We start from the raw sequence: 13,627 nt of genomic DNA on the forward strand, positions 1-13,627 counted from the left end.
CACCACCCAGATGCACCACCCAGATGCACCCACCAGATGCGCCACCCAGATGAGCCACCCAGATGCACCGACCAGATGTGCCACCCAGATGCACCCACCAGATGCGCCACCCAGATGAGCCACCCAGATGCACCCACCAGATGCACCACCCAGATGCACCACCCAGATGCACCACCCAGATGCACCACCCAGATGCACCACCCAGATGCACCCACCAGATGCGCCACCCAGATGAGCCACCCAGATGCACCGACCAGATGTGCCACCCAGATGCACCCACCAGATGCGCCACCCAGATGAGCCACCCAGATGCACCCACCAGATGCACCACCCAGATGCACCACCCAGATGCACCTACCAGATGCGCCACCCAGATGAGCCACCCAGATGCACCCACCAGATGCGCCACCCAGATGCACCCACCAGATGCGCCACCCAGATGAGCCACCCAGATGCACCCACCAGATGCACCACCCAGATGCACCCACCATATGCACCACCCAGATGCGCCACCCAGATGCACCCAACAGATGCACCACCCAGATGAGCCACCCAGATGCACCCACCAGATGCACCACCCAGATGCACCACCCAGATGCACCACCCAGATGCACCACCCATATGCACCACCCAGATGCACCCACCAGATGCACCACCCAGATGCACCCACCAGATGCACCACCAGGTGTCGCTGTTCCAGCAGGAAGCCGCCTCACGCTGTGGCCACACGAGCCCCCCGTGAAAGGGCCCCGCCCCCTCCCCAACAGATGGAGCCACCAACGGACTGAGCCGTTTTATTTTTAAACTGCCGCACCCGGAGATCGGTCATGGGACTACTTTTCCTTGCGGGACTATTTCTCTTGGCTCAAGGATACAACGTGACTCTCATGGCCAGAGGTGAGAGGGTCAGGTCCACTGATTCGCACCGTTGGCGGAGGTATTCGACGTTTCGGGCTATGGGCCTTCTGCAGGAGAGTGGGATGAGAACCGACGGTTCGGGGCGACGGGCCGTGTGAATGAGTAGAGGAGCAGGTGAGTGGATGGGTAGGTGAGTGAGTGTGTGGGTAGGTGAGTGGGTAGGTAAGTGAGTGTGTGGGTAGGTGAGTGGGTAGGTAAGTGAGTGTGTGGGTAGGTGAGTGGGTGAATGAGTGTGTGGGTAGGTGAGTGGATGGGTAGGTGAGTGAATGTGTGGGTAGGTGAGTGGGTAGGTGAGTGAGTGTGTGGGTAGGTGAGTGGGTAGGTGAGTGGGGTGAATGAGTGTGTGGGTAGGTGAGGTGATGGGTAGGTGAGTGAGTGTGTGGGTAGGTGAGTGGGTAGGTGAGTGAGTGTGTGGGTAGGTGAGTGGGTAGGTGAGTGAGTGTGTGGGTAGGTGAGTGGGTAGGTGAGTGAGTGTGTGGATAGGTGAGTGGGTAGGTGAGTGAATGTGTGGGTAGGTGAGTGGGTAGGTGAGTGAGTGTGTGGGTAGGTGAGTGGGTAGGTGAGTGGGTAGGTGAGTGAGTGGTAGGTGAGGTGAGTGAGGTGAGGTAGGTGAGTGGGTAGGTGAGGTAGGTGAGTGAGTGAGTGGGTAGGTGGGAGGTGAGTGGGTAGGTGAGTGGGTGAGGTGAGTGGGTGGGTGAGTGGTGGGTGGGTGAGTGGGTGGGTGAGTGGAGTGGGTAGGTGAGTGAGTGGGTAGGTGAGTGAGTGGGTGGTGAGTGGGTGGGTGAGTGGGTGGGTGAGTGGGTGGGTGAGTGGGTGAGTGGTGAGTGGGTGGATGAGTGAGTGGGTGGATGAGTGAGTGGGTGGGTGAGTGGGTAGGTGAGTGAGTGGGTAGGTGAGTTGGTGAATGAGTGAGTGGGTAGGTGAGTGAGTGGGTAGGTGAGTTGGTGAATGAGTGAGTGGGTAGGTGAGTGAGTGGGTAGGTGAGTGAGTGGGTAGGTGAGTTGGTGAATGAGTGGGTGGGTGGGTGAGTGGGTGGATGAGTGCAATGGTGGTGCCAGGATTTTCAGGTAGGGGGGTCAACCCCTCCTGCAATGAAAAATGAAAGTTGTTAGTAACGAGTTGTTAGTTAGTAAGGAGGAGTTGTTAGTGAGTAAGGAGTTGTTAGTTAGTAAGGAGGAGTTGTTAGTGAGTAAGGAGTTGTTAGTGAGTAAGGAGTTGTAAGTTAGTAATGCGTTGTTGGTTAGTAAGGAGTTGTTACACCATTGGAACCTCATTTGCCAGTAAAAAATATGATAATTGTTTTTTTAACCCTTTAATCTGGCAACAAAACTGACACCTTTTTTACGAGGAGTCATGTTTGCATTGACCACAATACCTGCAGGCGTCATTTATAGAACCACGTGGCAGGAGGGTCCATTGTGGTGCCCTGGTCATGATGAACCTCTCTGCCTCTCTCCCTTCCTCCCTCACAGAGAGACCCACACAAGCCTCAAGGTGTTCTGTTACCTGTGGTGAGTGAGTGGGGGGGGGGGACTAGGTGAGTGGGTGGGTGAGGGGGTGAGTGTGTGGGTGAGGGGGTGTGTGGGTGGGTGAGTGGGTGGGTGAGTGAGTGGGTGAGTGAGTGGCTGAATGAGTGGCTGTGTGAGTGAGTGAGTGGGTGAGTGAGTGGCTGAATGAGTGGCTGTGTGAGTGAATGAGTGGGTGAGTGAGTGTGTTGATGAGTGAGTGAGTGGGTGGGTGAGTGGGTGAGTGAGTGGCTGTTTAAGTGAGTGGCTAAGTGGGTGGATGAGTGAGTGTGTTGATGAGTGAGTGAGTGAGTGGGTGAGTGAGTGAGTGAGTGGGTGAGTGAGTGGCTGTTTAAGTGAGTGGCTGTGTGAGTGGGTGAGTGGCTGTGTGAGTGTGTTGATGAGTGAGTGTGTTGATGAGTGAGTGAGTGGGTGGGTGAGTGGTTGTGTGAGTGAGTGAGTGAGTGAGTGGGTGAGTGAGTGGCTGTGTGAGTGTGTTGATGAGTGAGTGAGTGGGTGGGTGAGTGGTTGTGTGAGTGAGTGAGTGAGTGAGTGGGTGAGTGAGTGGCTGTTTAAGTGAGTGGCTGTGTGAGTGGGTGAGTGGCTGTGTGAGTGTGTTGATGAGTGAGTGTGTTGATGAGTGAGTGAGTGGGTGGGTGAGTGGTTGTGTGAGTGAGTGAGTGGGTGAGTGAGTGGCTGTTTAAGTGAGTGGCTGTGTGTGTGAGTGAGTGAGTGGGTGGGTAAGTGGGTGGCTGTGTGAGTGTGTTGATGAGTGAGCGTGTTGATGAGTGAGTGAGTGGGTGGGTGAGTGGTTGTGTGAGTGAGTGGGTGAGTGAGTGAGTGGCTGTTTAAGTGAGTGGCTGTGTGAGTGTGTTGATGAGTGAGTGAGTGGGTGGGTGAGTGGTTGTGTGAGTGACTGAGTGAGTGGGTGAGTGAGTGAGTGGCTGTTTAAGTGAGTGGCTGTTTAAGCGAGTGGCTGTGTGAGTGGGTGGCTGTGTGAGTGTGTTGATGAGTGAGCGTGTTGATGAGTGAGTGAGTGGGTGGGTGAGTGGTTGTGTGAGTGAGTGAGTGGGTGGGTGAGTGGTTGTGTGAGTGAGTGGGTGAGTGAGTGAGTGGCTGTTTAAGTGAGTGGCTGTGTGTGTGAGTGAGTGAGTGGGTAAGTGGGTGGCTGTGTGAGTGTGTTGATGAGTGAGCGTGTTGATGAGTGAGTGAGTGGGTGACTGCTTGTGTGAGTGAGTGAGTGGGTGAGTGAGTGAGTGAGTGGCTGTTTAAGTGAGTGGCTGTTTAAGCGAGTGGCTGTGTGAGTGGGTGGCTGTGTGAGTGGCTGGTTGTGTGAGTTGGTGAGTTCGTCTGTCCCCCTCTGCAGGGCCGGGTCTGGCTGTCCGATATTTCTCCCGTGGCTGCCCCGACTCCAAGAGGCGCTGTTTGGCCTCCGTCCAGCCGTGCACGGCGCCACAGCGACACTGCGGCTGTGAGTGCCCCCCCCCCCCACTGTGTGTACGTCAGAGTAGGTGAGTGGGGGGGGGGTGAGTTAGTGAGCAGGTGAGTGAGTGAGTGGGTGAGTTAGTGAGTGGGTGGGTGGGTGAGTGGGTGGGTGGGTGGGTGGGTGGGTGAGTGGGTGAGTGGGTGGGTGGGTGGGTGAGTGGGTGGGTGGGTGGGTGAGTGGGTGGGTGAGTGAGTGGGTGAGTTAGTGAGTAGGTGAGTGAGTGGGTGGGTGAGTGGGTGAGTTAGTGAGTAGGTGAGTGAGTGGGTGGGTGGGTGAGTGGGTGAGTGAGTGGGTGGGTGAGTTAGTGAGTAGGTGAGTGAGTGAGTGGGTGAGTTAGTGAGTGGGTGGGTGGGTGAGTGGGTGGGTGAGTGAGTGAGTGAGTAGGTGAGTCAGTGGGTGAGTTAGTGACTGGGTGGGTGGGTGAGTGAGTGGGTGAGTGAGTGAGTGAGTGATTGAGTGAGTGGATGAGTTAGTGAGTGGGTGAGTGAGTGAGTTAGTGGGTGAGTGAGTGAGTGAGTGATTGGGTGAGTGAGTGAGTGAGTGAGTGGGTGAGTGAGTGAGTGGGTGGGTGGGTGGGTGAGTGGGTGGGTGAGTGAGTGAGTGAGTGAGTGAGTGAGTGGGTGGGTGAGTGAGTGGGTGGGTGAGTGGGTGAGTGGGTGAGTGGGTGAGTGAGTGAGTGGGTGGGTGAGTGGTGGGTGAGTGAGTGAGTGAGTGGGGTGAGTGGGTGAGTGAGTGAGTGGGTGGGTGAGTGGGTGGGTGAGTGAGTGAGTGGGTGAGTGGGTGAGTGAGTGAGTGGGTGGGTGAGTGGGTGGGTGAGTGAGTGAGTGGGTGAGTGAGTGAGTGGGTGAGTGGGTGGGTGGGTGGGTGGGTGAGTGAGTGAGTGAGTGAATGGTGAGTGGGTGAGTGAGTGGGTGGGTGGGTGAGTGAGTGGGTGGGTGAGTGAGTGAGTGAGTGGGTGGGTGAGTGGGTGGGTGAGTGAGTGAGTGGGTGTGGGTGAGTGAGTGAGTGGGTGGGTGAGTGAGTGGGTGGGTGAGTGAGTGAGTGGGTGTGGGTGAGTGAGTGAGTGGGTGTGGTGGGTGGGTGGGTGGGTGAGTGAGTGAGTGAGTGGGTGAGTGGGTGAGTGGGAGTGAGTGAGTGGGTGGGTGGGGTGAGTGAGTGGTGGTGTGAGTGAGTGGTGAGTGGTGGAGTGAGTGGGTGGGTGAGTGAGTGTGTGGGTGGTGGTGAGTGGTGTGTGGTGGGGGTGGGTGAGTGGTGTGGGGTGGGTGAGTGGGTGGGTGAGTGGTGGTGGGTGGGTGGGTGGGTGAGTGGTGGTGTGTGGGTGGGTGGGTGGGGGGGGTGGTGTGGTGAGTGGGGGTGGTGGGTGGGTGGTGAGGGTGGGTGGGTGGTGGTGGGTGAGTGGGTGAGTGGGTGGGTGGTGGGTGGTGTGTGGGTGAGTGGTGGTGGGTGGGTGGGTGGGTGTGTGGTGGTGTGGGGGGTGGGGTGTGTGGTGTGGTGGGTGTGTGGGTGGGTGGGTGGGTGAGTGGTGTGTGGGTGGGTGGGTGGTGGTGAGTGGGTGGGGGTGTGGGGGTGGGTGAGTGGGTGGGTGGGTGGGTGGGTGGGTGGTGAGTGGGTGAGTGGGGTGGTGGGGTGGGTGGGTGAGTGGGTGGGTGGGTGGGTGGGTGGGTGGGTGGTGGGTGGTGGGGTGGGGGGTGTGGGGTGGGGTGGTGAGTGGGCGAGGTGGGTGAGTGAGTGAGTGGGTGAGTGGGTGGGTGGGTGGGTGAGTGAGTGAGTGGGTGAGTGGGTGGGTGGGTGGGTGAGTGAGTGAGTGGGTGAGTGGGTGAGTGAGTCCGTGTCTCTGTCTCTCAGGGGGGAAGACAAAGAGGACGAGGGGGAGGTGGGAGCTTCGCTGCCTCTCAGCTCCACCCAGTGCGCAGCTTCACCTTCACCTGGAGGAGGATGAGGGCCGAGGTGATTGGGTGGGGTGGGTGGGTGAGTGGGTGGGTGAGTGGGTGAGTGAGTGGGTGAGTGGGTGGGTGAGTGGGTGGGTGGGTGAGTGGGTGGGTGGGTGAGTGAGTGGGTGGGTGGTGGGTTGGTGAGTGGGTGGGTGGGTGGGTGAGTGGGTGGGTGGGTGGGTGGTGTGTGAGTGGGTGGTCGGTGGGTGAGTGGGTGGGTGAGTGGGTGGGTGAGTGGGTGAGTGGGTGGGTGAGTGGGTGGGTGGGTGGGTGAGTGGGTGGGTCGGTGGGTGAGTGGGTGGGTGAGTGGGTGGGTGAGTGGGTGGTGGGTGGGTGGGTGAGTGGGTGGGTGGGTGGGTGAGTGGGTGGGTGGGTGGGTGAGTGGGTGAGTGGGTGGGTGGGTGGGTGGGTGAGTGGGTGGGTGAGTGGGTGGGTGGGGTGGGTGGGTGGGTGAGTGGGTGGGTGGGTGGGTGGGTGAGTGGGTGAGTGGGTGGGTGAGTGGGTGGGTGTGTGGGTGGGTGGGTGAGTGGGTGGGTGGGTGGGTGGGTGAGTGAGTGGGTGAGTGGGTGGGTGAGTGGGTGGTGGGTGGGTGGGTGGGTGGGTGAGTGGGGTGGGTGGGTCGGTGGGTGAGTGGGTGGGTGAGTGGGTGGGTGGTGGGTGGGTGGGTGGGTGAGTGGGTGGGTGGGTGAGTGGGTGAGTGGGTGGGTGAGTGAGTGGGTGGGTGAGCGAGCGAGTAGATGATTGGATGAGTGAGTGAGTGGGTAAGTGGGTGAGTGAGTGTGTGAGTGAGTGGGTGAGTGGGTGAGCGAGCGAGTGGATGATTGGATGAGTGAGTGAGTTTGTGAGTGAGTGGGTGAGTGGGTGAGCGAGCGAGTGGATGATTGGATGAGTGAGTGAGTGGGTGAGTGAGTGGGTGAGTGAGTGAGTGAGTGTGTGAATGAGTGAGTGGGTGAGTGTGTGAGTGGGTGAGTGGGTGAGTGAGTCTCAACTCTCTCTCGCCTGTCTCTCCCGACCCTTGGAAGTGGCGCCCCACAGAGCCTCCCTCCCCACAGGAGTACCCAGAGACCGTGGCTCACTCGGGAGCCGCCATGCCGACAGAGGCGGCTGGGACGGGAGTCATGCTGCAGTGTGACACCTGGAGGAAGGGGAGGAGGGGGGGGTGCAGGGGGTGTACGTGGGATCGATAGCGTACTACATAGCGGGTGAGTCACTCACTCAGCCAGTCAGTCGCTCACTCACTCACTCAGCCACCTACTCAACCACCGACTCACTCACCCACGCACTCACGCACACATCCACTCACATACCTACTCACTCACCCACTCACTCACCCACCCACTCACTCACCCACTCACTCACCCATACATCCACTCACATACCTACTCACTCACCCACTCACTCACCCACCCACTCACTCACCCACTCACTCACACACACATCCACTCACATACCTACTCACTCACCTACTCACTCACCACTCACTCGCCTATTCACTCACCTACTCACTCACCTACTCACACACCCACTCACCTACCCACTCACCCACCCACTCACCCCACCCACACACCCACCCACCCACCCACTCACCCACCCACCCACTCACCCACCCACTCACCCACCCACCCACTCACCCACCCCACTCCACCCACCCACCCACTCACCCACCCACCCTCCACTCACCCACCCACCCTCCCACCCACCCACCCCACCCACTCACCCACCCACCCACCCACCCACCCACTCACCCACCCACTCACCCACTCACCCACCCACTCACCCACCCCACTAACCCACCCACCCACTCACCCACCCACCCACCCACTCACCCACCCACTCACCCACCCACCCACTCACCCACCCACCCACTCACCCACCCACCACCCACCCACCCACTCACCCACTCACCCACCCACTCACCCACCCACCCACCACCCACCCACCCACCCCACCACCCACCCACTCACCCACCCACCCACTCACCCACCCACCCCCCACCCACTCACCCACCCACCCTCCCACCCACCCACCCACCCACCACCCACCCACCCACCCACCCCACCCACTCACCCCACCCACTCACCCCCCCACCCACCCACTCACCCACCCACCCACCCCACCCACCCCACCCACCCACCCCACCCACCCACCCACTCACCCCACCCACCCACCACCCACCCACCACCCACCCCACCCACCCACCCACCACCACCCACCCACCCACCCACCCACCCACCCACCCACCCACCCCCCCACCCCACCCACCCACCACCCCCACCCACCCACCACCCCACCACCACTCACCCACCCACTCACCACCCACTCACCCCACCCACCACCCACCCCACCACCCACCCACTCACCACCCCACCCCACTCACCACCCACCCACCCACCCACCCACCCACCACCACCCCCACCACCCACCCACCCACCACCACCCACCCACCACCCCCACCCACCCACCCACCCACCCACCCCACCCCCACCCACCCCCCACCCACCCACCCACCCCCCCACCACCACCCACCCCCCCACCACCCCACCCACCCACCCACCCACTCCACCCACCCACCCCACCACCCACCCCACCACCCACCCACCCACCCCACCCCCACCCACCCCCACCCACTCACTCACCCACCCACCCACCCACCCACCACCACCCACCCACCCACCCACCCCACCACTCACCCCACCCACTCACCCACCACCCACCCACCCACTCACCACCACCACCCACCCACCCCCCACTCACTCACCACACCCCACCCACCCACCCACCCACTCACCACCCCCCACCCACTCACCCACTCACCCACCCACCCCACCCACCCACTCACCCACTCACCCCCACCCACTCACACCACCCACCCACTCACCACCACCCACCCACCCACCCACCCACTCACTCACCCACCCACCCACTCACCCACTCACCACTCACCCACCCCCACCCCCACCCACCCACTCACACCCTCACCCACCCACCCACTCACCCACCCACCCCTCACCCACTCACCCACTCACCCACCCACCCACCACTCACCCACCCACCCACCCACTCACCACACCACCACTCACCCACCCACTCACCCACCCACCCACCCCACCCACTCACCACTCACCCACCCACCCACCCACCCCACCCACTCACCACCCCCCCACCACTCACCCCACCCACCCACCCACCCACCCACTCACCCACCCACCCACCCACTCACCCACTCACTCACCCACCCACCCACTCACCCACTCACTCACTCACCCACTCCACCCACTCACTCACCCACCCACTCACCCCACTCACTCACCCACTCCACCCACTCACTCCACCCACCCACCCACCCACCCACCCACCCACCCACCCACTCACTCACTCACCCACCCACTCACTCACCCACCCACCCACTCACTCACTCACCCACTCCACCCACCCACTCACTCACTCACTCACCCACCCACCCACTCACTCACTCACTCACCCACACACCCACCCACCCACCCACTCACTCACCCACCCACTCACCCACTCGTCCACTCACCCACCCACTCACTCACCCACTCACCCTCCCACTCACTCACCCACCCACTCACTCACTCACCCACTCCACCCACCCACCCACTCACTCACCCACCCACCCACTCACCCACTCACTCACACCACCCACCCACCCACTCACCCCACTCACTCACTCCACCCACTCACTCACCCACCCACTCACCCACTCACTCACTCACCCACTCCACCCACTCACTCACCCACCCACCCACCCACCCACCCACTCACTCACTCACTCACCCACCCACTCACTCACCCCACCCACCCACTCACTCACCCACCCACTCCACCCACCCACCCACTCACTCACTCACTCACCCACCCACTCACTCACCCACTCCACCCACCCACCCACTCACTCACCCACTCACCCACTCACTCACCCACCCACCCACTCACCCACTCACTCACTCACCCACTCCACCCACTCACTCACCCACCCACTCACCCACTCACTCACCCACTCCACCCACTCACTCACTCACCCACCCACTCACTCACTCACCCACCCACCCACTCACCCACTCCACCCACCCACTAACTCACTCACCCACCCACCCACTCACTCACCCCACCCACACACCCACCCACCCACCCACCCACTCACCCACCCACCCACACACCCACCCACCCACCCACCCACCCACTCACCCACTCACCCACCCACACACCCCACCCACCCACCCACTCACTCACCCACCCACCCACCCACTCACCCACCCACCCACCCACCCACCCACCCACTCACCCACCCACTCACCCACTCACCCACCCACTCACCCACCCACCCACTCACTCACTCACCCACCCACCCACCCACTCACCCACCCACCCACTCACCCACCCACTCACTCACCCACCCACCCACCCACTCACCCACCCACCCACCCACTCACCCACTCACCCACCCACACACCCACCCACCCACCCACTCACCCACCCACCCACCCACTCACCCACTCACCCACCCACACACCCACCCACCCACCCACCCACTCACTCACCCACCCACCCACCCACTCACCCACCCACCCACCCACTCACCCACCCACTCACCCACCCACCCACTCACCCACCCACCCACTCACCCACTCACCCACCCACCCACTCACCCACCCACCCACTCACCCACCTCCACCCACTATCCCCTCCCAGACCCAGGTCACGTGGTAGTTCCTCCCCCTTCTCTGCTCGCGCTGCTGGTGGTGGGCGGGGCCATCCTGGTCACGTGTCTCTGGTGGGCGGGGCCACGAGCCTTCATGGCGATCAGGTGACTCGACCCATTCCCAGAGTGCACCAGTGATACAGACACGTGACCATTCCCAGAGTGCACCAGTGATACAGACACGTGACCATTCCCAGAGTGCACCCAGTGATACAGACACGTGACCATTCCCAGAGTGCACCCAGTGATACACACACGTAACCATTCCCAGAGTGCACCAGTGATACAGACACGTGACCATTCCCAGAGTGCACCCAGTGATACACACACGTGACTCATTCCCAGAGTGCACCAGTGATACACACACGTGACCATTCCCAGAGTGCACCCATTGATACAGACACGTGACCATTCCCAGAGTGCACCAGTGATACACACACGTGACTCATTCCCAGAGTGCACCCAGTGATACAGACACGTGACCATTCCCAGAGTGCACCAGTGATACACACACGTGACTCATTCCCAGAGTGCACCCAGTGATACACACACGTGACCATTCCCAGAGTGCACCAGTGATACACACACGTGACCATTCCCAGAGTGCACCAGTGATACACACACGTGACCATTCCCAGAGTGCACCCATTGATACAGACACGTGACCATTCCCAGAGTGCACCCAGTGATACAGACACGTGACCATTCCCAGAGTGCACCCAGTGATACAGACACGTGACCATTCCCAGAGTGCACCAGTGATACAGACACGTGACCATTCCCAGAGTGCACCCAGTGATACAGACACGTGACCATTCCCAGAGTGCACCCAGTGATACAGACACGTGACCATTCCCAGAGTGCACCCAGTGATACACACACGTGACCATTCCCAGAGTGCACCCAGTGATACACACACGTGACCATTCCCAGAGTGCACCAGTGATACAGACACGTGACCATTCCCAGAGTGCACCCAGTGATACAGACACGTGACCATTCCCATAGTGCACCAGTGATACAGACACGTGACCGTTCCCAGAGTGCACCAGTGATACAGACACGTGACCATTCCCATAGTGCACCAGTGATACACACACGTGACCATTCCCAGAGTGCACCAGTGATACAGACACGTGACCGTTCCCAGAGTGTACCAGTGATACACACACGTGACCATTCCCATAGTGCACCAGTGATACACACACGTGACCATTCCCAGAGTGCACCCAGTGATACACACACGTGACCATTCCCAGAGTGCACCAGTGATACAGACACGTGACTCATTCCCAGAGTGCACCCAGTGATACACACACGTGACCGTTCCCAGAGTGCACCAGTGATACAGACACGTGACCATTCCCAGAGTGCACCCAGTGATACACACACGTGACCGTTCCCAGAGTGCACCAGTGATACACACACGTGACTCATTCCCAGAGTGCACCCAGTGATACACACACGTGACCGTTCCCAGAGTGCACCAGTGATACACACACGTGACTCATTCCCAGAGTGCACCCAGTGATACACACACGTGACCGTTCCCAGAGTGCACCAGTGATACACACACGTGACTCATTCCCAGAGTGCACCCAGTGATACACACACGTGACCATTCCCAGAGTGCACCAGTGATACACACACGTGACTCATTCCCAGAGTGCACCCAGTGATACACACACGTGACCGTTCCCAGAGTGCACCAGTGATACAGACACGTGACCATTCCCAGAGTGCACCCAGTGATACACACACGTGACCGTTCCCAGAGTGCACCCAGTGATACAGACACGTGACCATTCCCAGAGTGCACCCAGTGATACACACACGTGACCGTTCCCAGAGTGCACCAGTGATACAGACACGTGACCATTCCCAGAGTGCACCCAGTGATACACACACGTGACCGTTCCCAGAGTGCACCCAGTGATACAGACACGTGACCATTCCCAGAGTGCACCCAGTGATACACACACGTGACCGTTCCCAGAGTGCACCAGTGATACACACACGTGACCATTCCCAGAGTGCACCAGTGATACAGACACGTGACCATTCCCAGAGTGCACCAGTGATACAGACACGTGACCATTCCCAGAGTGCACCCAGTGATACACACACGTGACCGTTCCCAGAGTGCACCCAGTGATACAGACACGTGACCATTCCCAGAGTGCACCCAGTGATACACACACGTGACCGTTCCCAGAGTGCACCAGTGATACAGACACGTGACCATTCCCAGAGTGCACCCAGTGATACACACACGTGACCGTTCCCAGAGTGCACCAGTGATACACACACGTGACCATTCCCAGAGTGCACCAGTGATACAGACACGTGACCATTCCCAGAGTGCACCCAGTGATACACACACGTGACCGTTCCCAGAGTGCACCAGTGATACACACACGTGACCGTTCCCAGAGTGCACCAGTGATACAGACACGTGACCATTCCCATAGTGCACCAGTGATACAGACACGTGACCCATTCCCAGAGTGCACCCATTTAATCTACTCGAGGGACATTCTCATAGTGCACCCAAAGTGCACCCAGTGACGTACACGGTCGTTTTGAAATCCTTTATATTAAGTTCACTTGCTTGCGCGCTTACGACCGTGCAAATCTTTCGGTCGTTTTTTTAACCCACTTCCCGTGATCCAATCGAGCTGACATTTTGCACACAGACTCGTTGTGCGTGACAATTTATTTTTGTGGAAAAAAAAATTCCAAAATTTTCCACTTTTTAGGATTTTTTTTCAAAAATTCTACAATTTTTACGAAAAAATAAATTCTATTTAATTACCAATTGCTTAATGGTGGCAGGCAATCATCTGACCCATAGGTGGCAGCCATCTCAAGCCAGAGGACGAGAGGACTCTAGCCGCCACGCATATGAAGGATTTAGAGTGAAAAACTTTGTTTTTACGGGTTAATTTTTTACAAAGTGCACCCAATAACAAATGAAACGCGTGACTGATTTCCAAAGTGTACCCCAAGTCAACCACGTGATGTCACCCCCTCCCCCCTCCACAGTTCCCCCCTCCACCGCCTG

The 13,627-nt window shown here is 59.5% G+C and overlaps 2 protein-coding genes across 2 annotated transcripts in view; one reads left to right on the forward strand and one right to left on the reverse strand.

Moving 5' to 3' along the window:
• The window catches only part of LOC144949985 (cysteine-rich venom protein-like), a 35,388-nt gene extending 28,428 nt beyond the window's left edge, over positions 1 to 6,960 (reverse strand). Inside the window, exon 1 of the mRNA XM_078879974.1 lies at positions 6,917 to 6,960. Coding sequence (XP_078736100.1) covers positions 6,917 to 6,960 — 44 coding nt within the window. The remainder of the gene's footprint in view (positions 1 to 6,916) is intronic.
• A 3,697-nt stretch (positions 6,961 to 10,657) lies between these two features.
• Positions 10,658 to 13,627, forward strand: part of LOC144949986 (cysteine-rich secretory protein 3-like) — a gene marked incomplete at its 3' end in the record, with an annotated part of 29,712 nt that continues 26,742 nt past the window's right edge. The window contains exon 1 of the mRNA XM_078879975.1: positions 10,658 to 10,668. Coding sequence (XP_078736101.1) covers positions 10,658 to 10,668 — 11 coding nt within the window. The remainder of the gene's footprint in view (positions 10,669 to 13,627) is intronic.

This window comes from Lampetra fluviatilis, chromosome 55, assembly GCF_964198595.1.
Source record: "Lampetra fluviatilis chromosome 55, kcLamFluv1.1, whole genome shotgun sequence".
Classification (NCBI taxonomy): domain Eukaryota; kingdom Metazoa; phylum Chordata; class Hyperoartia; order Petromyzontiformes; family Petromyzontidae; genus Lampetra; species Lampetra fluviatilis.